Source organism: Labeo rohita, chromosome 14 (assembly GCF_022985175.1).
Source record: "Labeo rohita strain BAU-BD-2019 chromosome 14, IGBB_LRoh.1.0, whole genome shotgun sequence".
NCBI classification, from domain to species: Eukaryota; Metazoa; Chordata; class Actinopteri; order Cypriniformes; family Cyprinidae; genus Labeo; species Labeo rohita.
In genome coordinates this window covers 32,712,848-32,739,638 of record NC_066882.1, presented here as the reverse complement: position 1 = coordinate 32,739,638, position 26,791 = coordinate 32,712,848, and the positions used below count along the sequence as shown (strand labels likewise).

The following is a 26,791-nucleotide window of genomic DNA, read 5'->3' as shown; positions in this document are numbered from 1 at the left end:
CACTTCATCCCCACTAATCCCCTGGATTTCCTGATTCACTATTTCCACATCATCCAACCTTCTCTCTTTTATTTTCTACATTCATCAGTTCCTCATCCACCTTCTCAACACAATCTCCTCACTACTACTCAGCACATTACCAGCTGCATCCTTGACCATCTTAACCTGTAGCACATCCTTCTCAGCTTTATCCCTCCGTCTAGCCAGGTCCTTCATCCATTTATCTTTTTTCTCTAACTTCTTCCTTCTTTCCTTTACTTCCTTATTCCAGCCTCTGTCTTCCTTTCTCTGTCCAGATGTTATGCCAAGTACCTTCCTATCCTGTCTCCCTCGCCATTACTGCAGTGGTCATCCAGTCATTCGGTAGCTCTTCACCACCACAGAGTCTCACCTCCTCGCTGAATTTCTCCCCGAGTATGCTCCAACCACCACTCTTTCTATCCTCACCACTATTTCATCCAGCTTACTCCAAAAATCTTCTTTCTCCTACATCACATACCCCACCTGCATGTCATATGCACTGACGACATTTATCATCACCAGTTCATTTTCCAGCTCAGCTCATTATCCTGTCAGATACTCTCTTCACCTCCAATTCACTCTTTACATACTCTTCCTTCATTATTTACACCATTTCTTTTTCCATCCACACAATGATAGAACAGTTTGAATCCACCTCCAATGCTTCTGGCCTTACTCCCCTTCCACTTGTACACAAGTGAGATCAGTTGTTTTCTCTGAACCTTCATTATGTGTGGTCCATCCTCACCATTGGTCAAGGCCCAGGTTAGCAGAAGAGGAGAAGGAGACGGGAAAGGTGTGTCCAGAGACAGAGAGAAGAGGTGAGAGTCAGATTGTTGAATGTTGGTAAGGGAGAGGGGGGGTAGGCACATGTACATAAATATTCACAGCCTTACCTTAATACTTTGTTGAAGCACCTTTGGCACCAACTACAGCCTCAAGTCTTTTTGAGTATGATGCTAAAAGCTTGGAACACTTATTTTTGGGCAGTTTCTCCCATTTATCTTTGCAGGACCTCTTAAGCTATCATCAGGTTGGATGATGGAGTTTGATGATGGAGATGTTCAATCGGGTTCAAGTCTGGACTCTGGCTGGGCAACTCAAGGACATTCACAGAGTTGTCCCGTAGCCACTCTTTTGTTAGCTTGGCTGTGTGCTTAGGGTCATTGTCCTGTTGAAAGATGAACCTATGCCCCAGTCTGAGGTCCAGAGTGCTCTGGAGTAGATTTTCTTCAAGAATGTCTCTGTACATTGCTGCATTCATCTTTCCCTCAATTCTGAATAGTCTCCCAGTTCCTGCCACTGAAAAAGATCCCCACAGTATGATGCTGCCACCACCATGCTTCACTCTAAGGATGGTATTGGCCAGGTGATGAGCGGTGCCTGATTTTCTCCAGACATGATACTTGGCATTCAGGCCAAAGAGTTCAATCTTTATTTCATCAGACCAGACAATTTTGTTTCTCATGGTCTGAGAGTTCTTCAGGTGCCATTGGCAAACTCTAGGCGGGTAGTCATGTGAGTTGTTTTTAACCAGGTATCACTATTTCTCGTGCAGAACAGTTCATTGGATGCTAACCAGTCAGGTTTCAGGAGTGGCCACTCAACTGAAACTGCACTACTGTCAGTCACTGAAGCCTTGTGGATTGCAAAAGCTGATTCCAGATCATCAGTACTCATTTTGCTGGATCTTTCTGCTGCTTTTGACATGGTGAATCATCAGATCCTCCTGTCCACCCTCTCATCGCTGGGCATCACAGGAATTCCACTTCGCTGGTTTAAATTCTATCTCACAGGTAGGTCTTTCAGGGTGGCCTGGGGAGGGGAGGTATCCAAAGCACATCATCTGATCACTGGGGTTCCTAAGGGATCAGTTCTTGGACCCCTCCTCTTCTCTATATACACTACATCACCGGGGCCCATCATACAGGCACATGGCTTCTCCTGCCACTGCTATGCTGATGACTCACAGCTCTCTCTTTCATTTCAACCAGATGATCCAACGGTAGCTGCACGGATCTCAGGCTGCCTGGTGGACATCTCGGAGTGGATGAAAGAATATCACCTACAGCTCAACCTGGCAAAGACTGAGCTCCTTGTTTTCCCTGCCACTCTGACTCTACAGCATGATTTCTCCATCCATTTAGGTTCATCAACAATTACCCCATCAAGTTCAGCCAGAAATCTTGGTGTAATCTTTGATCACCAGCTGACTTTCAAAGACCATATAGCTAAAACTGCTTGATCTTGCAGGTTTGCCTTACACAACATTAGAAAGATCAGGCCCTTTCTAACAGAGCAGGCCACACAACTTCTTGTCCAGGCCCTGGTCATCTCCAGGCTGGACTACTGCAATGCTCTTCTAGCCAGTCTTCCTTCATGCACAATCAAACCTCTACAAATGATTCAGAATGCAGCACGACTGGTCTTCAACGAACCCAAAAGGACCCATGTCACACCTGCACTGGCTCCCAATTGCGGCTCGCATCAAATTCAAGACACTGATGCTTGCTTATAGAACAGCCACAGGCTCGGCGCCGCCTACCTCCACTCACTGCTACCAATCTACACTCCCTCCAGAGCTCTGAGATCCGCCAGTGAGCGACGCCTCATTGTACCATCACAAAGACGCACAAAATCACTTTCCAGAACATTCTCTTACACTGTTCCTGGCTGGTGGAATGATCTTCCCACTGCTATCCAGAATGCCAACTCCCTAACAACTTTCAAGCGACTGCTGAAAACTCATCTCTTTCTACACTATTTGACATAAAAAAAAAAAATAAAAAAAAACTTTATTCTACTCTTTTCCCTTTCTAGCTTGTACTTATCTGAACAATGCCTGTTTTATGGTATTATGAGCACTTCCTAAGTCACTTTGCCTCTTTAGGACAAATTGCTTGATGTATTCCCCACCTGTAAGTCGCTTTGGATAAAAGCGTCTGCTAAATGAATAAATGTAAATGTAAATGTAAATGTAAATGTTTTTACTATGGAGTGGCTTTCGTCTGGCCACTCTACCATACAGGCCTGATTGGTGGAGTGCTGCACAGATGGTTGTTCTTCTGGAAGGTTCTTCTCTCTCCACAGAGAAATGCTGGAGCTCTTTCAGAGTGATCATCAGGTTCTTGGTCAACTCCCTGACTAAAGCCCTTCTCCCCCATTCACTCAGTGTGGCCACGCACCCCACTCTTGGATGAGTTCTGGTGGTTCCAAACTTTCTTTTCTGCTCATTATCTGTACCATTCCCCAGATCTGTCCCTCAATACAATCCTGTCTTGGAGGTCTACAGACAATTCTTTGGACTTCATGGCTTGGTTTGTGCTCTGATATGCACTGTTAACTGTGGGCCCTTATATAGACAGGTGCAGGCCTTACAAATCATCTCCAGTCAACTGAATTTACCACAGGTGGACTCCAATCAAGTTGTAGAAACATCTCAAGGATGATCAGAGGAAACAGGGTGCATCTGAGCTCAATTTTGAGTGTCATTGCAAAGGTTGTGAATACTTACATGTGATTTTTTTTCTTTTTTTTATAAATTTGCAAAGATTTCAAACAAACTTCTTTCATGTAGTCATTATGGGATAATGCTTGCAGAATTTTGAGGAACATCATGGATTTACATTCATAAGGCTGTAACATAACAAAATGTAGAAAAAGTAAAGTGTTGTGAATACTTTCCAGATGCACTATATGTCTGGTTTTCTCCAGCCCAACATATCAACAAGCTCTCTCCCTTACCAACATTCAACAATCTGACTCTCACCTCTTCTCTCTGTCTCTGGACACACCTTTCCCATCTCCTTCTCCTCTTCTGCTGGCCAGCAGTCGTTAACCTGGGCCTTGACCAGTGGTGAGGATGGACCACACATAATGAAAGTTCAGAGGAAACAACTGATCTTCTGGATCTTCCTCTCTGTCTGCCCATTGATCTGAGGGTGGTATCTAGACGAGAGGCTTACCAGACCTGGGAGATGAATTGTGGCCTGCAGTCTGATGCAATGTATTCTAGCAAACCAAAATTATAAGAAAACATGATTAAACCAGGCGAAAGGCTATGGAGAAGTGATCAGCTATGACCACTATACAGGTATTACCATCTGATGGAGGAAGGTCGGTGACTCCTAGGTGTGACCATGGGTGTTGAGGCACAGGGAGCAGGAGGAGTTTGCTTGCTTGTAAGTGGCGAGGGATCTTAAAGATGTTACACCCTTGAAAGTATACGGAAAAGAGTGTCTGCTTTTGTGTTCTTTGAGCCCAGCAGGCTTGATGGGGGTAAGGTGCTTCTCAGAGGTGTCCCAGATTGTTGTGGTCTCTGAGGACTGTGAATAGATTCCATGTTCCCACTAACCAATGCCTCCATTCCTCTAAAGCCATCTTGATGGTTGTAATTTCTTTCCTCCAGGGCAGGTTTCCTTGAAAAGAAGGCACATGGACAGACTTTTGGTGGGGTCCCCTGCTGCTGACAAAGCACTGCTCATACCCCTGTGTGGTCCACTTTGAAGACGAAGGGTTTCCCAGAAAGTGTTCGACTTGATGCCTCCATTTTGAACTCCGCCCCAGACTGCTCTCGGCTAATCTCGTTGATCGCCATCTGTGGCTGTAGTTCGCCTGGACCAGCACTATACCAGGACTAATCAGACCTAAACCAGTTGCGGTGACCTCAGAATAAGAAAGAAACAGACTAATATTAGCATAGATGTCATTCTTCTTACGATGCAACAAGTACATTGGGTGTTTTGGGAAGTGTTCCCCTAATTATTGCAGCCTAACAATCCTTTAACGGATTTGAATTATAGAAATGTGTTGATGTATTATGTGTAAACCAGATTAAAGAGATGGGTCTTCAATCTAGATTTAAACTGACAAAGTGTGTCTGCGTCCCAAACAGTGTTGGGTAGATTGTTGCAGAGTTTGGGCACTAAATAAGAAAATGATCTGCTTCCCGCAGTTGATTTTGATATTCTAGGTATTATCAAATTGCCAGAGTTTTGAGAACACAGCGGACGTGAAGGACTATAATGTGATAAGATGTGATATGGTCATACTTTCAGGTTCTAGTAAGAACTCTAGCTGCTGATGCAAATGCTAGAAAATATGGCTTTTGAAGGAAAGATTGCTAACAAATAGCACACATAGGTTCCTAACAGACGACGAAGAATTGATGGAGCAGCCATCAAGTATTAGACAGTGTTTTAGGTTATTACATGCAGAGGTTTTAGGTCCGGTTAGCACCTCTGTTTTTTTTTTTTTTTTTCAGAATTTAGCAGTAAGAAATTACTTGTAATCCAGGTTTTTATATCAACCAATGCTCTACCACTAATTGCAACATAATTTTCGAGTCTATTCAAAAGAATGTCAATAGTGGTCAATAGTGTCAAACGCAGCGCTAAGATCCAATAGCACTAATAAAGAGATACAACCACGATTGGATAACAAGAGCAGATTATTTGTTACTCTAATAAAAGCAGTCTCAGTGCTATAATACGGACTAAATTCTAACTGGAAATCCTCACAGATACCATTTTTCTGTAAGAAGGAACATAATTGTGAGGATGCTACCTTTTCTAATATCTTGACAGAAAAGGGAGATTTGAGATTGGTCTTTAATTAATTAATTCATTGGGGTCAAGTTGTGTTTTTTTAATAAGAGGCTTAATAACAGCAAGTTTGAAGGTTTTGGGGACATATCCTAATGACAGTGATGAATTAATAATATTCAGAAGAGGATCTATGACTTCTGAAAGCACCTCTTTTAGTAGCTTAGATGGAATAGGGTCTAACATACATATTGTTGGTTTAGATGATTTACCAAGTTTATACAATTCTTCCTCTCCTATATTAGAGAATGAGTGGAATTGTTCCCCAGGACATCTATAATGGACTATCTGATGCGATACTGGAGCTGACGGCTACATGGTTACATTTTTATCTCTAATAGTTTCAATCTTGGAAGTAAAGTAGTTTAGTCATTACTACTGTGCTGTTGGGAAAAGTCAACACCTGTTGGTGCTTTATTTTTCATTACGTTAGCCACTGTGTTAAATAAATATCTAGGGTTATGTTTGTTTTCTTCTGAAAGAGACGGAAAGTAATCAGATCTAGCAGTTTTTAATGTTTTTCTATAGGATTGGGTACAATCACGCCAGGCAGTATGAAATACCTCTAGTTTTGTTTTCCTCCAGCTGTGCTCCATTTTCGGACTATTTTCCTTAATCTTCCTTAAGCACAAAGGAGCGAGCGTATCTAGAGGGCTAGAAAAAAGAGAGTCAATAGTTTCTGTTACATCAAGTTTTTCTGAGCTATTGGACAGGCTACATATATGTCTACATTAATCCAGATACATTTGAGTTTTCGTTTTAAAACGCTCTCTTTCCACACTAGCTTTTTTTCAAGCATTTCCAAAAGTTTTTCATTCACACTAAAACGTCACAAAACGTTACATTTGCTTTACTGTGCATATGTAAACCTCATAAAATCTCACTGAGATGATGCAAATACCATACTTGTAATAAGGAGTTGAATTTGCAGTTTTCGTTATCTGGAGTATAGACAAGACTAGATAATGATCTGCGATATCATCGCTTTGCTGCAGAATTTCAACGCCATTAACATCAATTGCATGTGACAGTATTAAATCTAGAGTATGATTTCGACAAGGAGTAGGTCCTGACATGTATTGTCTAACCCCAATAGAGTTCAGAATGTCTATAAATGCTGATCCCAGTGCATCTTTTTCATTATCAACATAGCGAAAACACACCCCTTTAACATTATTGTTAGTGATCTCCAACTGGTGAAGTCAAACATCATTAGTGCCGACGTGGATAACAATCTTATTGAATTGCGTTTAGCATTAGCCAGCACTTTTAAATTTGCCAACATGTCAGGTGCTCTGGCTCCTGGTAAACATTGGACTATGGTGGCTGGTGTCTCTATTTTCACATTCTGTACAATAACTAGAGCACTTTGATCCGGTTTCTCAGTGGGTGCGTCACTGAGTGGGGAGAACCTGTTTGATGTTCTGATCAGAACGGAAGAGCGGTGTTTTGACCCGCGACTATGCCATCTCACAGTCACCAGTTGCCCTGCTGCATGGGCATTGTAACCAGAACCAAACAATGTACAGGACTCCCTGAGCTAGTCGTTTTCAAAGCTCATCCAAGTAGATGCTGCACACTGGTATTGGTTGAGGAGAGATCCCCCCATATGATTGTAAAGCGCTTTGGGTGTATAGCAATACACAATGAAAGCGCTATATAAATGCGATCATTCATTCATTCATTCATTCAAAGCTGTCTCTAAGACCCTCACATTCTTACTATCCTCTATTAAAGTTTGGATGCGGTGGCAAGCAGTGCAAATAACAACAGAAGGAGAAGAAGCCATTTGTGATGCGGTTAAGGACGAATCTTGAGGCGTTGGATCCATAAGCAACAGTTTTATTAAATCGGACAACTGGAAAGGGTCAACAACAGCAGACTGGTGTAGTGAAGGCGTATCCAAAGGGGTAGTAATAGTCCGTGCAAAGGGTCGGGGCCGGCAGCGATCAAAGACAATAATCCGTGGGAATAGCGTGGGTCATACAAAGGCAGGCAGCAAGGGTTCACACACAATAGTAACAGTCCGGTTGGTAACAGAAAGGCAGTCCGATAGAAAAACGCTCAGGATTGAGGGCATAACCAACAAAACTTCGCGACGAGCGCGCCCGAGCGGCACGCTGAAATGGCCGCCGGGGAGGAAGTGAACCGGGTGACCCGGAACTGGAAATGCAGAGCCCCAGGTACGGGATTGTGGGTAACGTAGTCAAAACTCCGGTGAGGGTTCCCGCTGGCGCGGGACAGAGGGAGCCACAGAGACCGCGCTCGTGACACCATTACTCACCATGATTGTAGAATGATTCCAACTTACCACTGTTGTCTGATGAACTCGTGAAAAACAGAGCAGAGGGAGAAAACAATGGAGTGAGAGAAAAAAGAAAACGGTAGCAGACACGAATAGAAACGCAAATGGAAATGGAAATGCAAATGCTCCACCATCAACCCTACCATGCAGCCCTGACCTTCCAAGTTTGGGCTAAAATGTGGGCATGTGGGCTGTGCCTTCCTGGAGGGGGGGCGTTATGTCACAGTTACATTCTGTTTTAGATATGTTTCTGTGTTTGCTGGTTCTGTCTTTTCAATGACCTAGTTTCTTACCTTGTTTCACTATCATTAAATTCACCTGTTGCCTTAATCATCTCATTAGTTTCTACCTATTTAGGCCACACCCACACTAATAGGTTTTTTGTTCACACTGTTGCTAAAGACCTTGTACACTCTACATATTATAGTCCTAAAAAATGACAAAAAATGTATTCATAATTGCTGTCCTGTGGTAAAACATGAGGGCAGCTGCTTTTTAGATCAAACATGAGTGAGCACAACATGGACGCTTCAGTGAGTTTTAAAACTTATTATGTCTGTTCCATTTGCATCATCTCAGTGAGATTTTATGAGGTTTACATATGCACAGTAAAGCAAATGTAACGTTTTGTGACGTTTTAGTGTGAATAAAAAACTTTTGGAAATGCTTGAAAAAAGCTAGTGTGGAAAGAGAGCGTTTTAAAACGAAAACTCAAATGTATCTGGATTAATGTAGACATAGCCATAGTTCCTTTGTCTGGAGTCGGTCTGTGTTTTGGTTGTGTTATTCGTCATTGCCCTAGTCTCTGCAACCAGGCAATAAATACACCCAAACATAAGGGTGTGAAAACAGGCTATAAAGATATATTAGGCTACTAGACTATACACTGTATTTTTTGTGCTAAAAATAAAATAAAATAATAATAATCATTTACATACTTAATCTTACTGATCTGTATTTTAACACCCCATTCACACCGAAACCAAGCGATACAACAGCTTTCTTCAAAATCTTGCAAAAAATCATGAGAGAAGTGTGAGGAATGAAATTCACTGAACTACAGGCTCAAAGATTCTCTAAATGCTGGAGATCTGAATCATGGGTTTGCAGAATCACGCAAGCTTAATAGGACATTTTATCTGTCCCAACCGCACTTGCTTCCATTTTTTTCCCATTTTAAGAACATGTACTAAATTAAAGCACACATATTTTAGACAACAAAACACTACTGCAATTGATTAAATGCCGTGCACATTTTTGTGAACGCATCAAACTGAAAGTAAAAACTAGAGACACGTGTCATTCATGTGTGAGGTGGTCTGTGGTTCAGGTGTTGGTGATGCAACACTTCAGAGGGATGAGGGTGTTTAATGTGTGCCTCTGTCTGTGCCTGTAGCAAACAGACACATTTACTCTACGCTGACTCCCGCCTCTCTGTCTGACTTTCTCCACTCATGAGGTTTGGACTATTAACACCAAGCAGCGCAATCTCGCACTTCTGCACTGCAGGGCTGATCGCTCTACATGACACGTATGATCTGTGGGCTGCAGCACATCCATGCCACTAGCACAGGTCATGTGGAAAGAGCCGTCGACGTGAACACGGTATGTGTTTTGTGTGTCTTCTGCAAGAAATGTGGTTAAACTGTAAACATCTGTGGCTGCAGCTCCCTGTCTCTATCTGATGCGTGCAAAAGCCAACCGTTATAGCGTTTTCTCACCATCTTTTGTAGCATCTATTGTTTTTTTTTCAATTCTTAGTTATTCTTCTTCACCTTCCTGTCTACGATTCAGTTGCAAATCTCACAAGAAAGGCTGGAAATATTGGGGCACATGCCAAATGAAAAACGGTTTCCTGTTTGTGCACTCTCACTTTGAGAAGTTGAGCTCTTCGCACCTTTGCAAAACCTTCCCACAGTTTGAGGCGTTGCATTTTTTTCTCTGTATCTAGCACCATTTTTAGTCAGTTTCATAAACGGAAGCACGTTGTTTTCACCCCACAAGTGAGACTGAAAGGATGTTTGACCTCTGAACTAGGAAATGTCCCCGGTTTCCATTTCAGAAATCTGGTCGATCTGGTTTGTGGAGATGAGGGCGTAAGATGAAGGCGTTGTTTTGCAAATTAATCACACAATGCTGAATTGTCTGTAAAATAAGCCACTGGGAGTGCTGGAAACCAGCCAATCACCCTCAACCCATCATCCACAATGCAGATGAGTTTGTTTCTTCATCAGATTTGTAGAAATGTGTCATTCCATCACTGTCTCACCAATATATCCTCTGCAGTGAATGGGTGCCGTCAGAATGAGAGTCCAAACATCACAATAATCCACAAGCAATTCACACCACTCCAGCCCATCAGTTCACGATCCATCAAAAAATCCATCATCAACACGTGTTTAACTTACACTAACACTCCACTTTTTTTTTTGAAAATTGTCCAACTCCTCTAGAGTTAAACAGTTGAGTTTTACCGTTTTCAAATCCATTCAGCCGATCTCCGGGTCTGGCGGTGGCACTGTTAGCATAGCTTAGCACAGACCATTGAATCTAATTAGACCGATAGCACCTCACTCAAAAATGACCATATGTAATGACGATATTTTTTCTCCTATTTAAAACTTGACTCTTCTGTAGTTACATTGTGTACAAAGAAAGACAAAAATGAAAAGTTGCGATTTTCTAGGTCGATATGGCTAGGAACTATCCTCTCATTCCAGCGTAATAATCAAGGAACTTTGCTGCCGTACCATGGCCAATGATATTACGCAGCACCTGCAAGTGACCGGCACTACGTTTGTGTAGATGCAGAGTTGACGGCTGCGTAATATCATTGCGCCTGCTGCACCATGGGGAAGGCAACAAAATTCTTTGATTATTACGCCGTAATGAGAGTATAGTTCCAAGCCATAACGGTCTAGAAAATCACAGCTTTTCATTTTCGTCCGTCTTTGTACATGGTGTAACTACAGAAGAGTCAAGTTTTAAATAAGAAAAACATCAAAACTCTTTGGTCATTTTTGAGCGAGATGCTAAGGGTCTAATCAGCTTCAATGGTCTATGCTAAGCTATGCTAAAAGTGCTACCGCCAGACCTGGAGATCGGCTGAATGGATTCGAAAATGGTAAAACTCAACTGTTTAACTCTAGGGGAGTTGGACAATGAGCCTATTTTCAAAATAAAGTGGAGTGTTCCTTTAAAACTGTTGCTTCTGGCTAACATACAAATTCATTGCAAGATTTAACAGATCATGTCAACTGAAAAGCTAAAAAGAAATTTGAGCGAAATATTACATTTTGGAACAAAAAGCCAGCTGTTATTTTGGCAGTCCATTCCTTCATGTTAATGTTTGTTCATTCCAGTTAAATTAGTTTGGATTATTTTAGTGCCATCTTGTGGCTAGAGCTTACTATTGTTTACCATTTCTTTTCAACTGGTTTTATTTTACATTAAATGTCTACCCTGACTTTTGATGAGTGTTTTTTGTTTGTTTGTTTGTTTGGGTTTTTTATGTTTTTAATATATTTACGTAGATAATTATTAGACATGTAAACAATGTATGTAAAACTGCTTTTAAAATCATATTTGTTATTAGCCATATTTATTTGACCCGCACTCTCTATTCTATATTTTCTTTTTTTTATTTAAAAAGAAGTAAAAAAATGTGACCCTCTAACATTTGCACTCTATTCACTAAACAACCTCTAACACTAACTTTCTCTATTCTTTTTCAGTTCAATCTACTTGTTTTCTTTTTATTTATTTTATTAAAAAAACCTTGCATGTGTACTTGTCATAGCACTTGCAAATTATTGATATTTATAATATGCATTATATTATTGCTCGCTTGCATATCAATTAAGCATAAAGCATTAGGTGTGTTTGACTTCATCTACGGTTACAGATGGCGATCAACAAGAATAGCCGAGAGCAGTCGGGGCAGAGTTGAAAACAGTCAAGTCAGACACTTTCTGCTTTCGTTGGTGAAGCTCTCACGGTGTTTTCATGCTTTATCACAAATGAAGTGAATTAAAGGGGTCATCGGATGCCCATTTTCCACAAGTTGATATGATTCTTTAGGGTCTTAATGAAAGTCTCTAATATACTTTGGTTAAAAATTCTCAATGGTTTTGTAAAACAACACCCTTTTTACCTTGTCAAAATCAGCTCTGCAAAAATCATCTCATTCTGGTCGAGGCTGCTTTAAATGCAAATGAGCTCTGCTCGCCCCGCCCCTCTCTTCTCTCTGTGGAGTGACGAGCCTGTTTACTTTAGCCGCATTTACACGCATTTAGCCGTGCTTATCTGCTAAACTTCCTAACTACCATGTTATATGGAAAGATTCATTAAAAAAAAAAAAACATATACTCACTTCTGCTGTAAGTGAAGCTGGATCATGAATGATTCGCGTGAACACAGACGGATATATGTAGATCGGGAGGCGCATTCCCTTCACAAACAAACGTAATCCACTGCATCTTCAGCAGCTCAGATGTCGGGAGTAAATGACGACCACTATGTTCATTATTACATCCAGCAACACAACATCTCAATCGCTCAGTCGGAGATATCCTTGTCTAACTTACATCCCTGCTCCGGCATCGAAACAAGGAAAGTTACTGGACTGTTACAGCTGATCTGAGGTAAGACACTCAACTATAGTGGGAGCGGCCTCTGTCATGTGACGCCACAGGCATCTGAGAACGGCTCGATTTGAAAAAGGGGATATTATTTTTACAGATTAATTGCACTGCATGGATTTTTATCATTATAGGGTAGATTTGTACATACACTGCCAACATACATTAATGTTCAAACAACATGTAAAAGTGAACTTTGCATCTGATGACCCCTTTAAAAGCAATATTTATCAAATACACAGACTTTTCAAAAGTGTTTTTATCAGAACAACAGAAACACGTTTCATATACTGCTTAATACAGCGCCATCTGAACAAGAATAATGATCAACATAAACATATACTATTTAAATACTAATAAAGTGGGGTTATATATGCTTTTATGAGTGTTTTATGAATAAATGTGACTCAATTTAACATTGCGACTACAGTAAAAACACTTTTACTGTTCTAAAAACACAGATTTGTCAGCATTATCGGACTTGAGGATGTTAGAATAAACCCAAAACACACGTGATCGTTGTCATGCGGTGAATCTGGCCAATCGTGAAACAGCCATGTGGTCATCAGAGCTCCTGCAGCCGCTCTGAAGAAACTGCGCCGGCTGAGTCAGCCGCTGCTCTCGAATCGCTATGGCGGTACTTTGATGCCACACGTGACAGTCACGAGGCGTCGGTGCCGCCTCAAGTCGGACTGCTTCAAGTCAGAATTTGATCGAGCTGTGCAGCACTGCATTAAGTCGAACAAACCTGTTAGTTCTGGCAGGTCATATGAGTCAAGCTCACATCAGCTGACTCTCAGCTGATCACATCTACCTATAGGAATACAACACCTATCATGGCATTCCTATATAAGCTCTATTCAGTATTATTCAGCAGCTTTGTCGCTTGCTCAGGAGCAAAGCACATAGTCTGTGATCTCGTTCTCTGTAAGCGTTCAATCAGGATTTCGCAACAGGGGTTCGTTTCCCACAGAGTTTCTCACCAGATTCGATTTCTTGAACTCAAACGTGAATTCGCCGTGTTGATTGATATTAGCTGATGGACTTGAAAATGACCTGAGCAAGCACTGCTCCTTGCAACGACACATCATGATGTAAACACTTTGCCCGTGATGCCCGCAATTTTCGCTGAGTTCTGCTAATGTGCCTGCATCACGAGATCTGCTTTGCCCGCTGCAAGCAAGATATCAAGTAGGGTTAAAAGCATCCACATAATAACTGCAATGCCATCCCTGATGAAAAAAAGCATATGCTGGTAGCTATGTTTTGATGCTGGGATGCTGGTTAGGTATGCTTTGATGCTGGTTTAAGCTAGTCCTTTGCTGGTTTATGCTGGTCCTTGACCAGCAACATGACCAGCTAAGACCAGCATAAACCAGCATCAAAACATAACTAACCAGCATATGCTGTTTTTTTCACCAGGGATGGCCATTTCACCCTTTATTTATCTCTGAATATCTTCACAAAGCTAAGCTATTATTTATTTCATTGTCATTTCCTAATGCTATGTTGGCAAATATGGTATCCTTAAATATTGCTCATATTTTAAGGCTAGTTATTCAGTAAATGTTGTTTGCTAAGCAAGCGGTTGCTTAGGCCATTGGTTGTATTGTGACAGCCTCAGCTTCTTATTAAAGAAGAGCACCCTTTGCTGCTTTTCCTCTTCTGTAAGGACATGCTGCCCCAGTCTATGCTATTTCAGAAGGTCTTGCTTTAACGCTATCACAATATTGGGATTTTCCTTGCTTGCTAAGGCTTACCTAGTGTTCAGTATCATGTTTGTGCTAGACCTGCTTGTACGTACCTGCTGGTATGCAAACAAATGCTGAGCTTTGTCATTTGTTTAATTCCACCCCAATTTAAAGCAACATTAAAACGGAGTATGTATTATACTAAACGCTGTATAATACATACTCCATATAATACAGTGTTATTATAGTAACACTGCTTTTAGTATAAAATAGGAAACTGCAGTGTCGTAAATGGTCAAAGGACATCAAATTAGCTCATCTTTTGCGTCAAAACTGACTGCATCCACAACAGCAGCGTATGTATGATAGGACGCCCACAAGTATGCTGCTTTAGCAAATCACACTGCTGTTCATTGTATTTTTAAAGTAGATTTGTAGCACTTAATAGCATGAAGAATAAATATTGACACAGACTGTAAACAGAGATCGATTTAAGAAACTCTTTTATTCAATAACGTGCCCTGTGCGAGTTATTGTTTCTCATGTTTAAAATACAAGCAAGAACACAATTTCCTCTGAATATCCAAAAGTTTGCAAATGTTGACTAATTATGACTATATGTTGAGTATAATGCTGACCAGTTCAACAAAAGGTAATATTAAGTGAACATTTTAAATGTAGTCTACATTTTAAACACAATATTGTCAATATTTTTTGTTATTTTACAACAAACTATAGTTCCAACGAATAACCCATTCATAACTACAGCCACTTCCTTGCAGAGTGAATGAATGAATGAAAGAAGCGATGCCTCGCTCATTAAGACAGTGACTGCTGTCACCTACTGGCGATTTTAGTGTAAATCTGCAAGTATCGTTTAATCTGGCCATCATTTATTGCTTTCTTTCATATATTAATAATACACTTAATAGAAGGTTAAGAATATGACATAAAAGATGACATACAATTTATGATATTATTGCTGCTCTCCCTGCTCATTCAGGACATGCTGCATTTTGCTCAAAACAGAACCATGCCGCCAAACCAAACTGTATGCCAGCTGTCTGGCATTTTGACGACAGTGGTCCTGACAGAATTGCTGGTTTTGATTGCTTCTTTTGTCCTCATTTGTAACACGCTTTGGATAGAGTATCTGCTAAATGGCTAAATGTACAAAACAGATTATTTCCAGATAAAACATTCTGCAACAGACATCTTGGAGATGCATCTGTAAATCACACAGTTTTGTATTGTAAAGAAAGACGTCAAACACTGTTTACGTTTACATGTGCACCTTTATCTCCAATAAGCAGAGTAAAGACTTTTATAGTAGAGATGTTTATATGCCTGTTTATTGTGCTTAAAGGGGTCATCGGATGCAAAACTCGCTTTTACATGTCGATTGGACATAAATGTGTGTTGGCAGGGTATGTACACAACCACCCTCTAATGATAATTCTTTAAGTCTTTATAAGTAACATCCCCTTTTTCAAATCAAGCCATTCTCAGCATGTTGTCGGTGTGACGTCACACAGGTCAAGGGCGCTCCTACGATAGTTGATTGACAGGACCGTCTTACCTTAGACCCACCCTGACTGAGCTGAGAACAGTCAGACTCTGACCGCCATTGTTTCGACTCCGGTGCAGGGGAAGACAAGAATGTCTCCGATTGAGCAGTTGAGGTGTTTTGTTATTGGAATGTAATAATCAGCATTGGGCTAGTTACTCAGAGAATGTAATATATCACTCATTACTAGTTACTCCTTTCAAAAGTAATATTGTTACTTTACTTATTACTTTCTGGCAACAGTAATTAGTTACACTACTAGTTACATTCATTTGATTCCCACCCCACAGAAGTTGCTGTAACTGTGTACTGTTCCACATCAGATTCTTCTAGAATGTTACTAACACATTTCTGCCTCATCATTTAACCAAAATCCAGAAGTTATTACAAACACTCAGTAGTGATTGATAGTGACATTCAAGTAGAAGTGTTGTATTAATCTCATTTATGGTCATGTGTAGCTTAAGCTAATTGTAATTTCTGTTACGCATTTACGATTGTTTTACATTGTGTTTCATCAAATCACACAGGTATGTAAGAAACTGTTTAATTATAGTAGTCAAATGTACCGCATGCTGATCAGAGGGATGTGGGTGGGATGTAATGCCAGAGTAAAGTAAAGCCACAAGTTACACAACAGTGCTCAGATCATCTTTTCCTGACAAAATCAATCAGTAAACATTACGGCTGGTCACCCCACGAAAGAGAGGGGCGGGGTGAGCAGAGCTCATTAGCATTTAAAGGAACATGCACCAAACGGTTCGCTCTGAAAAGGGCTGATTTTGACAAGGTAAAAAGGGTGTTGTTTTACACTACCACTGAGAAATTTTAACCAACGCTTGTTATAGACTTCTCAACTTGTATCAGCTTGTGGAAAATGGGCATCCGATGACTCCTTGAAAATGGACATATGCCATATATTTTATGGGTGCTACGAAGTGTTGTGTTTACATGAGGTAAAGATTATTTGCAGTTTTGCCTAAATCTCATTATAATCACATCATGAGGGTGCATGCAAACATATATTAATATTACCATGAACTAAAAAAACAATGTGCAAACCTAGAATTTTTGGTTTCTAAATACACTGTATCTTGATTTCTAAGGATCCATTCGCTCAGTTAACCATTTTAATTATGGTACCTTTTTTTATAATTATTATGAACATTTAGCACAGTTTCCCTTCTGTCTTTGACACTGTCAGAAACAGATCTGCAAGCCGTCGACCATTAACATTTTGAAGGGTCTTGCACGGCTCTGAACCACTTTAAGGAATGAAAACTAAACAAGAAATAACATTTAAACAGAAGATTATATTAATTCGTTTATTAATTAGTAAATTAATTAGTATTCGGCATGAAGTAACGTCTCTATACTGAAGTATATTTCCCGCAGCACATGCTGTGCGACTGAAGCGCCGTCAGACCGTCTGTGACTGCTACGGTACAGCCACATGATTTCATTCATTGTCAATAAAAGCCTTTGACTTCAGTCAAACAATAAGGGTCCCATAGTCAATCGATATGCAAAGCTAACTAAAATAACTTGTAAAAGAGCGACAGAACTTTGATTTCACGAGAACCAAATAATTTAAAAGCTACAAATAGTCATAACAGATAAACAAACATATATGCACAGACACGAGGGGCAGATGCTCAAATGAAAAGTCACCCCTCTAATAGTTATTCATTAAAAGTTTCATACTGTACTAGAACAGCTTTGCATTTTTTACATATTTATTTATTTCAACTCCTATATACTGATGCAGGTGTTTAATACTCAGAGGGGTTCTAGAAAATAACCAATTCATAATGGTATCTAAAAGACAATGGGCTTTAACATTCACTAATATTCTAGACTATAACAAGAACAGAAAACAACCAAAAATTCATTTCCAGCAGCAATTTTGACTTTTATAAAAGGGAGATTTTTTTTTTTCTGTGACCATAATGAGTGTTTTATCTTGTCAAATTCTTATATTCAGATAAATATACATGCAAGTTTGCATGAAATATCTATCTTATTTATTTATTTATTTATTTTTTGAGTATTTACAATGCAGTTACATACTGTGAATCACACTGCAGTACAAGATTGCTTGTCAAACTAATACATAAACTTATAGCTTCTCGAGACTGCAGAGTGTACATGGCGTAGTATAATTACTTCCCATAATCCTGAAAATACATTTGAAAACAAATGTTACTGTTTTATGTTATAAATAAAAAAGCATAAACTACTCATTTGTTGCAATTCATATCTTGAGTTTTGGGGGTATTTTTACTGATTTCAGTGGCATTTCCTTGCACAACGCATGTCACACCAACACCACACTAGCTAGTGAAGTGTTAAGTGTTGCTCACTTTATTGGTGCAGAGATGAGTATGTCTTTATAAAATGTTTGCACCTACTTCACTATCACTTACGCATCACAGTTAAATTCTGACACCTGTCACATACAAACTAATAAACAGACATTTAGTTTCAAATGTGTCAATAATCTTTTTACAGCATCAGCATCTGCACCATAAACAAAAGCTGTACGTGTGTGGTCTTCGTGCGCACTGGAACACTTGAGATGAATACAGGAAAGACATCGAGTAGACCAGTGGTGAAGTGTTAAAACCGCAGCTGTGGGTTTTGGGACGGGCCCTTGGTTTCAGTGTGGGGTAAAGGAGGTCTGACCATATTGATATTCAACTTGTAAACTGTTTTTTTTAATCATTCAGAAATGATTTCAGCACGGAATTCTGTTTGTTTTCCTAATTCTTAAACAAAATGGAAAATAAGACCCTTTTTGCTTCACATGAATAAACATACACAGACCCTGCTGCACTGAAACTACACACTTTAGGTGTTGTTTTAAAAAGGATTCACACAATGTCGTTTTAAACGTTTAAACGTTTGGGTATTAAATAAATAAATAAATAGGGATTGAACAGTAAACAGTAAAGCTGTCCTGCCAACCACTGAAAAGAAGACGAAGAAGAACAACAACGCAATAGAGAGCCGTTTGTTTTCATTGTTTTCTATCTCTAGTTTTTTCAAAAAGTTATTTGGAACTAGAACTCACAACTCAAAATGTATCATCAGTAAAAGCTGAAATCAGTTTTGCTCCGGCGCTGTGGAGTCACTTGAGCGTCCAGATGACCCCGCGCATGCGCATTAGACGCGCAGCGGCAGCATGGCGGAGCCCGCGCAGAAACACGCGCTGGAGATGGTAAATCCAACTTAATTCTTGCATTCAGTTTTTATGATTTTATGACCTGTCAGTATGAAAGACATCACGTCCTCTACAACATTAGGTCAAATGTGGCAGTTCTGAGTCTTGCTGTTTTATGACCTCGTGTGATTCGTGTCTCACTACAGTGAGTTTATCTGTGCGTGTTTTCCTCGTGTTTTCTGAGGCAGCGGTTACCAGTGCAGATACATATTAATAAAAACAGATGCGCATAATAGTGCCTGTAACGGGTGTAAAAGTGGAGAAACTTTATAATGTAGCTTTCAAAGAAAATATAAACCTGCAGTGTAACAGATGAGCGAACACGGGCCACAACAATATCCTCTGAAACAGAAAACAAACACATGATTTCTAAAAAATAAATAAAATCGTATTTGTAGATGAATATTACCTGTAAACAGAGCGCTGACAGTAACATGAAACAATACATTAATATATAAGTGTTCAATTCTTCACATGGCACCACAATGAAATGTGTGTTTATGAGAGCAGTAACTGTAAAGAGATCATTATAGTGGAGAATCAAGTGCTGTATGTTTTCATTTATTTACATTTTCAATTTAACAATTTGACTTGATAAGTACGATTTTACCTGTAGAGATTTTAGATTTTATCATATGCTAATTAAAAAGAAAAAAAAATCTTGTATAATTTCATCTGCTGTATTTTTTTTGTTTTTTTTGTTTAATTTTGTGTTTGTAAATTTCATATGACTCTAATTCAGTTTTTGCCATGAAGATAGCCTTAGATGCTGACATGGCAATAAAAACAAACAACCAATAACTAATGACAACTAATTTAGCAATTTTAACTTTTGTTTTAAAAAACAAGTGTTTTTGATTTAACCTTATTTTGCACATAATGTTATTCACAATATTTTGCCAGGCAGAAGCACACGATTTTCTGTACAGTAAAACTATTTGCGCTAAAAACAGGTGTGTTTGTAATTACAACAGTACATTCAAAGAATGTAGTAAATACCAGTTTGCTAGATCAGGCGGCTCTGAAAGCTGTTTTGTACAACTAAAAATAAGCATAAGCCTCACACGCTCAATGTGCAAATGATTAAAGTTGAGATGGATAGCAGAGATACTGTACATTCACTGTTTGTTTTCATAGCCTTTTTATTTAAAGAAAATATAGTTTTAATTTTTTTAAATACACTTGATCAATTAATAAAAATAAATGGTCAATGAGTCCGTTATCGGAGTGATCATTAGTTGCAGCTCTCGTTGAGTTATGTAAAGATTTTTCAGATTTAAAAGCTGAGATGAGCAGAAAAGCAGCTTAATCTGTAGAGGATGTCATCTAAAAGTGGATATACTTCACATCTCTGAATTAAACTTCATGTTGCTGCTGCAAACCCAGCTGTGTGAAATTTACGACCCAACACTTTTCTTCTGCCCTGAAAACCATTGAGGCTCTTATGAAAACAGCACTTCATAGAAAACACACAGAGGTGTGATTTTTGGCCCATAATCACCCAGTCCTGCATTTACTGCACACTTGTATTGGACTCTGGGGAGTCCAGATGTATTAATGTGATGTTTTTCACGATGTTTCTGTCTGTCGATATATGAGCGCTCGTCTGCTTTCACAGGTGCGGGCGGACGGCTCAGATGAGGGCTGTGTGACGTTTGTGCTTCATGAAGAAGATCACACGCTGGGAAACTCGCTCAGATACATGATCATGAAGAGGTCAGATGAACTATGTGATTGAACATGATTTTTTTGATTGTCTGTTTCTTTTTTTCTTTTTTTCTTGCTTTTTCCCCATGTAAATACACCATACAAACATGCTCGTTCCTGATGGCAGAAAGGGACTCATGTCTGTTTCTGCTCAGGACACGGTTTCAGATTTTCCTTCATTATTCAGCCACATTCAGTGACATCAGTTGACTTTTATACTGTCCGTGTCTGCAGTGTTTAGTCTGACTCGTGTGTGGATTTGTTTCTGCAGTCAGGACGTGGAGTTCTGTGGATACAGCATCACACACCCGTCAGAAAGCAAAATCAACTTTCGGATACAAACACGAGGTGAGAGACCGCTTCGTGATTCACCTCAGCGTGTTTGATGTCTGACTGCTAGTGTGGGTAAAAGTACCTGTAATTTATGTGATGCTACTGAAATACCCCCTTTCCTGTTGTGCAGACTCAAAACTTAGCATTGGTTTTCATGTACTTTTTAACAAACACGGTTCCCACACTTCTTGAAAGTACTTGAATATCAGACACATAAATTCAAGGCCTGGAAAGTACTTGAAAACAAATATAGGTCCTTGAAAATAGAAATAAATTTTGTTTAGTAGAATGGTGCTATTTAAAAATGTTTCTATATGCGCAGTCAAAGACTAAATCAACAGCGGTAATGATTGTGGTGAGATGGGGTAGCGTGAGAAAAAAAATCTTAGCATGCGAGCTGATGCGCACGGTGCTCAGCCCTGCATGAACCGATGGAGAAGCAGTGCACTTGTGACTGAAAACTACTGTGTGCGACTATGAAAAAATACTTAAGAGCATCAGTGCAAATGACTCTGTCAGCATATCTGTGCTTGTGCTGAGAGGAGCTTGAAAGGTTTCTAAGGTACATGTTTTTGCAGTGGTGACACATGTTGATTCCTTGAACGCAACTACGTTTACATGCACAATTTTTGGTTCAATCTGACTGAATTAATTCCGATTGATGAATCTGAATGTAGTGTTTTCATGAACGCTAAATAAAGTGATCGGGTTGATGTGTGCGTTTGTCACAGGCTTAAAATTAGAATAGATTTTTTTTATTTATTTTTTTAACAACAACATGTGTGCACTGCGCAAATATATTGTTTCCCATTGTTTGCACATAATAACCACTGTCCTACACTGTTTCTTTATTTATTTTTAACAGCAGAATTAATATTTATCCATTTCTGTATAAATATTACATCTAAACTGCTGTGTCGTGCTGCTTATATTAATTACACAGTAAAAATGTCCCTCCCCGTCCCTATAACGATTGTCTGTGGATGAGCTGCAGTGATTATAATGGAAGATGGCGAAGAACGAAGGAGAGAGACGGATTTATTGATTAAAGGAGTTTGCAAATGATACTGATTTTAATACAACAGTTCACTAAACAAGAACTTAATATTAAGTGATTGTCTGAACACTATTGCCTGATTTTGTTTTTCGTTAACAAAATTTAGCCTAAAGTAACTGCAGCGCATCTCCATTCAAACACAGCGTTGTTTCGTTTGTGCATGAATGGGTGTTTTTAAACGAATCTGATTCAGTTTCCCATTCATAAAGACGGTCACTTGCTTCGTTCGTGAATGAATCAATTCAATGAACGATTCAGTGATAAAATCAGTGACTTCCCGCCTCCTACTGGCAGTTTTACTTTCATTTTAAAGTATATTTTTCTGATATTTAAATCATTTAATATTTCTGTATTCAAAATGTTATATTTAAAAAATTAACCTCAACAAGAAGTTATGAATTTCATTGCACTCATGCGACCGCTGAGCCTCATTAAACCACCTGAAAATCCTCAAGTGCTCCTAAAAACAAAAGTGTGGAGTCCTGTTTAACCATTTTTTATTAATTTAAAAATTGAGAAATTCTTTCAAATTTAAATCTTTTACAAGAATTACAGCAAAAAACAGTTTGATGCAATAATATATGAAGAGTTCAGATGCAAAAGCCTGTAAATCCATCGTTCTCTAAAATGAGCATTTCTCTCTGGCTACTTTGTGTAGGTTTCTATGAAAGTACTGGTACTTCTGATTGAGCTGAGGCTGGAATTTTAGCGAGTTTGAAGTAAAAGTATTTGATGGACGTATAACGTGTCAGGAGCATTCACTCACTATCATTATGTCATTTCTGACCGAGATGGCTTTTAGCTGGTTTTGCATCTGAACTCTTCAAATATTTTTATCAATATTTGAGAAATTCTAAATTCCTTTGAACACGACTGCTCAAAATGGTCTAAATTTATGAAACCTACACATTCAAAACCTTGTTACTCTAAAGTTTTTAATGTAAATGTTAAGTGAAATGTTAAGTACTGTAAGAGGTCTTTCATGACGCTACGTAGTCTGGCATGTAAATGTGATAGATGTCTGATATAAAATAAATGGTGCTTTGAAAAGTCCTTGAATCCGGTGTTCATGAAAGAGTGGGAGCCCTGAACCAAATTACCAAGTAAACAAATTAAAAAATGTGTTAGAAATAGCATTTAGAAATTGCTTTAAGACTTTATAAATTGATAATAGATGAGAAGCTAAAAGTCTGGGTAGGTGACGAACTCAAAGGAAGTTTTAATAATCGTAGTAATGAATAATGTAATTCATCACTATTTAAAACAAAATTCACAAATTATTTGTCAGTATTTTTAAGCTTTTTTTTATGTTAAAGGGTTAGTCCATTCCAAAATGAAAATGTTGTCATTAATCACTTACCCCCATGTCGTTCTAAACCTGTAAAAGCTTTCTTCGTCTTCGTCTTCGTCTTTAAGATATTTTGGATGAAAACTGGGAGGTTTGTGACTGTCCCATTGACTGCCAAAGTAAATGCCACTGTCAAGACCCGGAAAAGTATGAAAGACGTTGTCAAAATAGTCCATCTGCCATCAGTGGTTCAATCTGAATTTTATGAAGCTACGAGAATGCTTTTTGTACGCAAAGAAAACAAAAATAATAATTATATTCAACAATTACCATTTTGTAAAGTATCCGTGGATGCAAACTGCGTATGGCGTTCTGTGTCAACAGCGTCATGCGGATACGCTTCATTTGAATAAAAGTGTAAATAAATGTAGAAGACGAATCCGTGTGGTGCGGCTGACACAGAACAGCGTACACAGTTTGTGTCCAGCAGATTTTCTCAGAAATGGTGCTACGGTGACACAGAGGAGAGGAATTGTTGGATTAAGCTGTTAGTCTCGTAGCTTCGTAAAATTCTGATTGAACCACTGATGGCAGATGGACTATTTTGACGACGTCTTTCATACTTTTCTGGGTCTTGACAGTGGTATTTACTTTGGCAGTCAATGGGACAGTCACAAACCTACTGGTTTTCATCCAAAATATCTTCAATTGTGTTCCCGAAGACGAATGAAACTTTTACGGGTTTGCAACAACATGGGGGTAAGTGATTACTGACAATTTTTTATTTGGGGGTGGAGTAACCCTATAAAGTCATTGTAGTGGACAAAAGTTTTCCTAATTAAGAATCACTCTTGTAATATTGAAGCGTGCAGAACTCAGACCCGGATATGACTGAATGCCGCATGTCAGTTTGAGCATGTTCTTTATATTCAGTGAAGAGAACTGGAGCGCTGTGTTCATTATTTCTCTGATCAATGTTGTGCAGATGGAGTTCCAGCATCTGAACCTCTGCGTAATGGACTGAACAACCTGACTGAAGTGTGCAAACATGTGCTGCAGACGTTTGAGGTGAGACTGGACACAGACACACACTCCATCAACCCCATCAGTCTCTGTGTGTGAGGAGAGTGTGGTTTCCTCCCGGGGCGGGTGACGTACAGGCAAAAATTTGACTATGGCACACTTTTTGCATTGTCGTATCTAAAGTGTGACATTGTCGTGCTGTTTCATAATAAAAGTATTTATTTGTTTATTTAGGAATCCCTGACATGTCTGAAGTGCACACAGTCAGTTGAGAAAGAAAACGTGTCAGTATTTTAGATCTGTGCATTCAGTCTTAAAGTGACAGGCGCCTAAATAAACCTGTGTCTGTGTCATAATCAACAGAAGATGAAGCTGAAGCACTTTTGTATCATAAATAAGAATCAGTTCTTGTTTATTTCAAAGTCTGTGCAGTGTTTTATTTTGATTATTTGATTTCTGTGGTATTTGTTACTATGCGTTAAATAAATAACACTTTAGGTACCTATTGTACTTAAAATGTAGCTTAATTAGTATATTTGTTCTATTGTATTTGTCCTGTTGTTTGTAAATTAAAATAAGTAAAATAATTATATCATGGAATTAAATATCATGAAATATTATATTGGTCATATCTATTTTCAAGACACTGATTCAGGAGTTATTTGCAAATGTATTGTATCATTACAAGACTCAAATGTTGTGTTTGTCTCTGATCTTGATTGAAACAGACACGGATGAAAGCGTTCAAGGATAACGAAGAATCAATGACGTGAAGATCAGCACTCGTGCCGTGCCGGACGCTCAGGATCAATGAATGAATGAATGTAGGAACCGGAGCATGTGCTGCTCTTCATTAAATAACGGATGGTTCCTTCCGTTTCCTCTTATTTTGTTTTTAAAAAATGTGTATGTATGATTTTGTATATCATTATTACCCTTTTTCTTGCGTTCATGAACATCGGTGAATGGTTTTTGCTAGTGTGATGAGTTTCAAACTAGCAATAGAGCATAACCAGTATTGTCCATATGAAAATATATTCTAAATGAAATACATTTTTGAACTGTTTAAAAATCACAGATGTCGTTGATTAATATTTATTAGCTTTAACATCTGATGCATCATATACAGTATACGTCATCATTATGACGAAGTGAGAGACACAGGTGCTGTGATCTCAGATGATTCATTCTGATATCAAACATTCCTAAACAATAAAATCAGAATGTGAAATGTCTTTCGCAAGCCTTCATTCCTGTCTGTTGCTCAACTCCAGTGTTGCATGGTGCAAAACGACATCCTAACAGCCTTCTCACGCCAAATGAACGGTTCACCCCGAAATGTGAAGTCTGTCACCATTTACTCCTGAAATAACAACCTAAATTTAATCTAAATTTAATGACAGAACTTTCATTTTTTTTTTTTTTGTGGAACTATCCCTTCATTTTTCTGAATGAAGAGGAAGAATCAGAGTTGATGTGTGTCAGGTTAACAAAAACACGTCCTGGTCACATTTCATTCAAAAACCATCATGAAGTGTTCAGGAGGAGCATTTGACTTGAGTCTGAGCTGGACCGGTAGGTGAAGACTCTGTCCTCTGTGGCGGGTAAACACATTGACACTTTAATGCTTACGTCCACATCTGATGAAGGCGAAAGAAGCCTGAAAGTGTGTCAGCAGCACCTGCTAATACCATCATTTAGTGCTGTATGCATGTGTGGTTTCTTGCAGCTTAGCATCAAACATGACATGAGGCTGTAAAACGCACCAGAAAACCAAACCGCCACCAGTCCTTCACATCATGACAACAATTTAAAGGACGCATTCACTGGTTTTCATCTGGCATTGTGTTGTTACGCTCTCAGTAATGCATACATGAACAATATATGCTATTTCTCCATGTTAGCACCCATTAACACACCATCCAGTGGACTTTTGACAGCTTAGAGGCTTTTGTTGAATGACACATCATATTGCTGCTGACCGACAGGGCTCTGTTTGCACTTCTACATTATTATCTGTGCTATTTATAGACCGCGATCATGGTTTCTTTGCCAGTTTTGTTTGCATATTTCTCTTTAAATATCAGCCTTCAAGCTATTGCTTAGTTACGTGTGGTTAATGATGTTCTGAAAATATGAAATCAACTCATCAAGAGCACAGACAGAAGTGTGCACTGATCTTAATTTAACTCATGATTACAGACAGACACAGTCTGACAAAACTAATAACACAAACTGTTGTACTTCCAACATTTTTATTGAAAACAAACATGATTATTGACGGCAGGCTGGGGAAAAAGCAGCACAGGAGCCCTTTCCTATAAATAAAGTTG

The 26,791-nt window shown here is 39.0% G+C and overlaps 1 protein-coding gene across 2 annotated transcripts; it reads left to right on the top strand.

The window, feature by feature from the left end:
• Nucleotides 1-9,376: 9,376 nt before the first annotated feature.
• On the top strand, nt 9,377-25,693 carry polr1d (RNA polymerase I and III subunit D). Of its 2 annotated transcripts, none has more exons than XM_051128096.1 (5): nt 9,377-9,534; nt 20,669-20,766; nt 21,029-21,105; nt 24,421-24,503; nt 25,187-25,693. In XM_051128096.1, the coding sequence occupies exons 1-5, from the start codon at nt 9,454-9,456 to the stop codon at nt 25,229-25,231; spliced, it is 384 nt and encodes a 127-aa protein (XP_050984053.1). In that variant the 5' UTR covers nt 9,377-9,453; the 3' UTR covers nt 25,232-25,693. The 2 variants fall into 2 exon arrangements, with proteins under 2 accessions (XP_050984053.1, XP_050984054.1); XM_051128097.1 differs by lacking the exon at nt 9,377-9,534 and adding an exon at nt 18,921-19,047.
• The last annotated feature ends 1,098 nt before the right edge of the window (nt 25,694-26,791 follow it).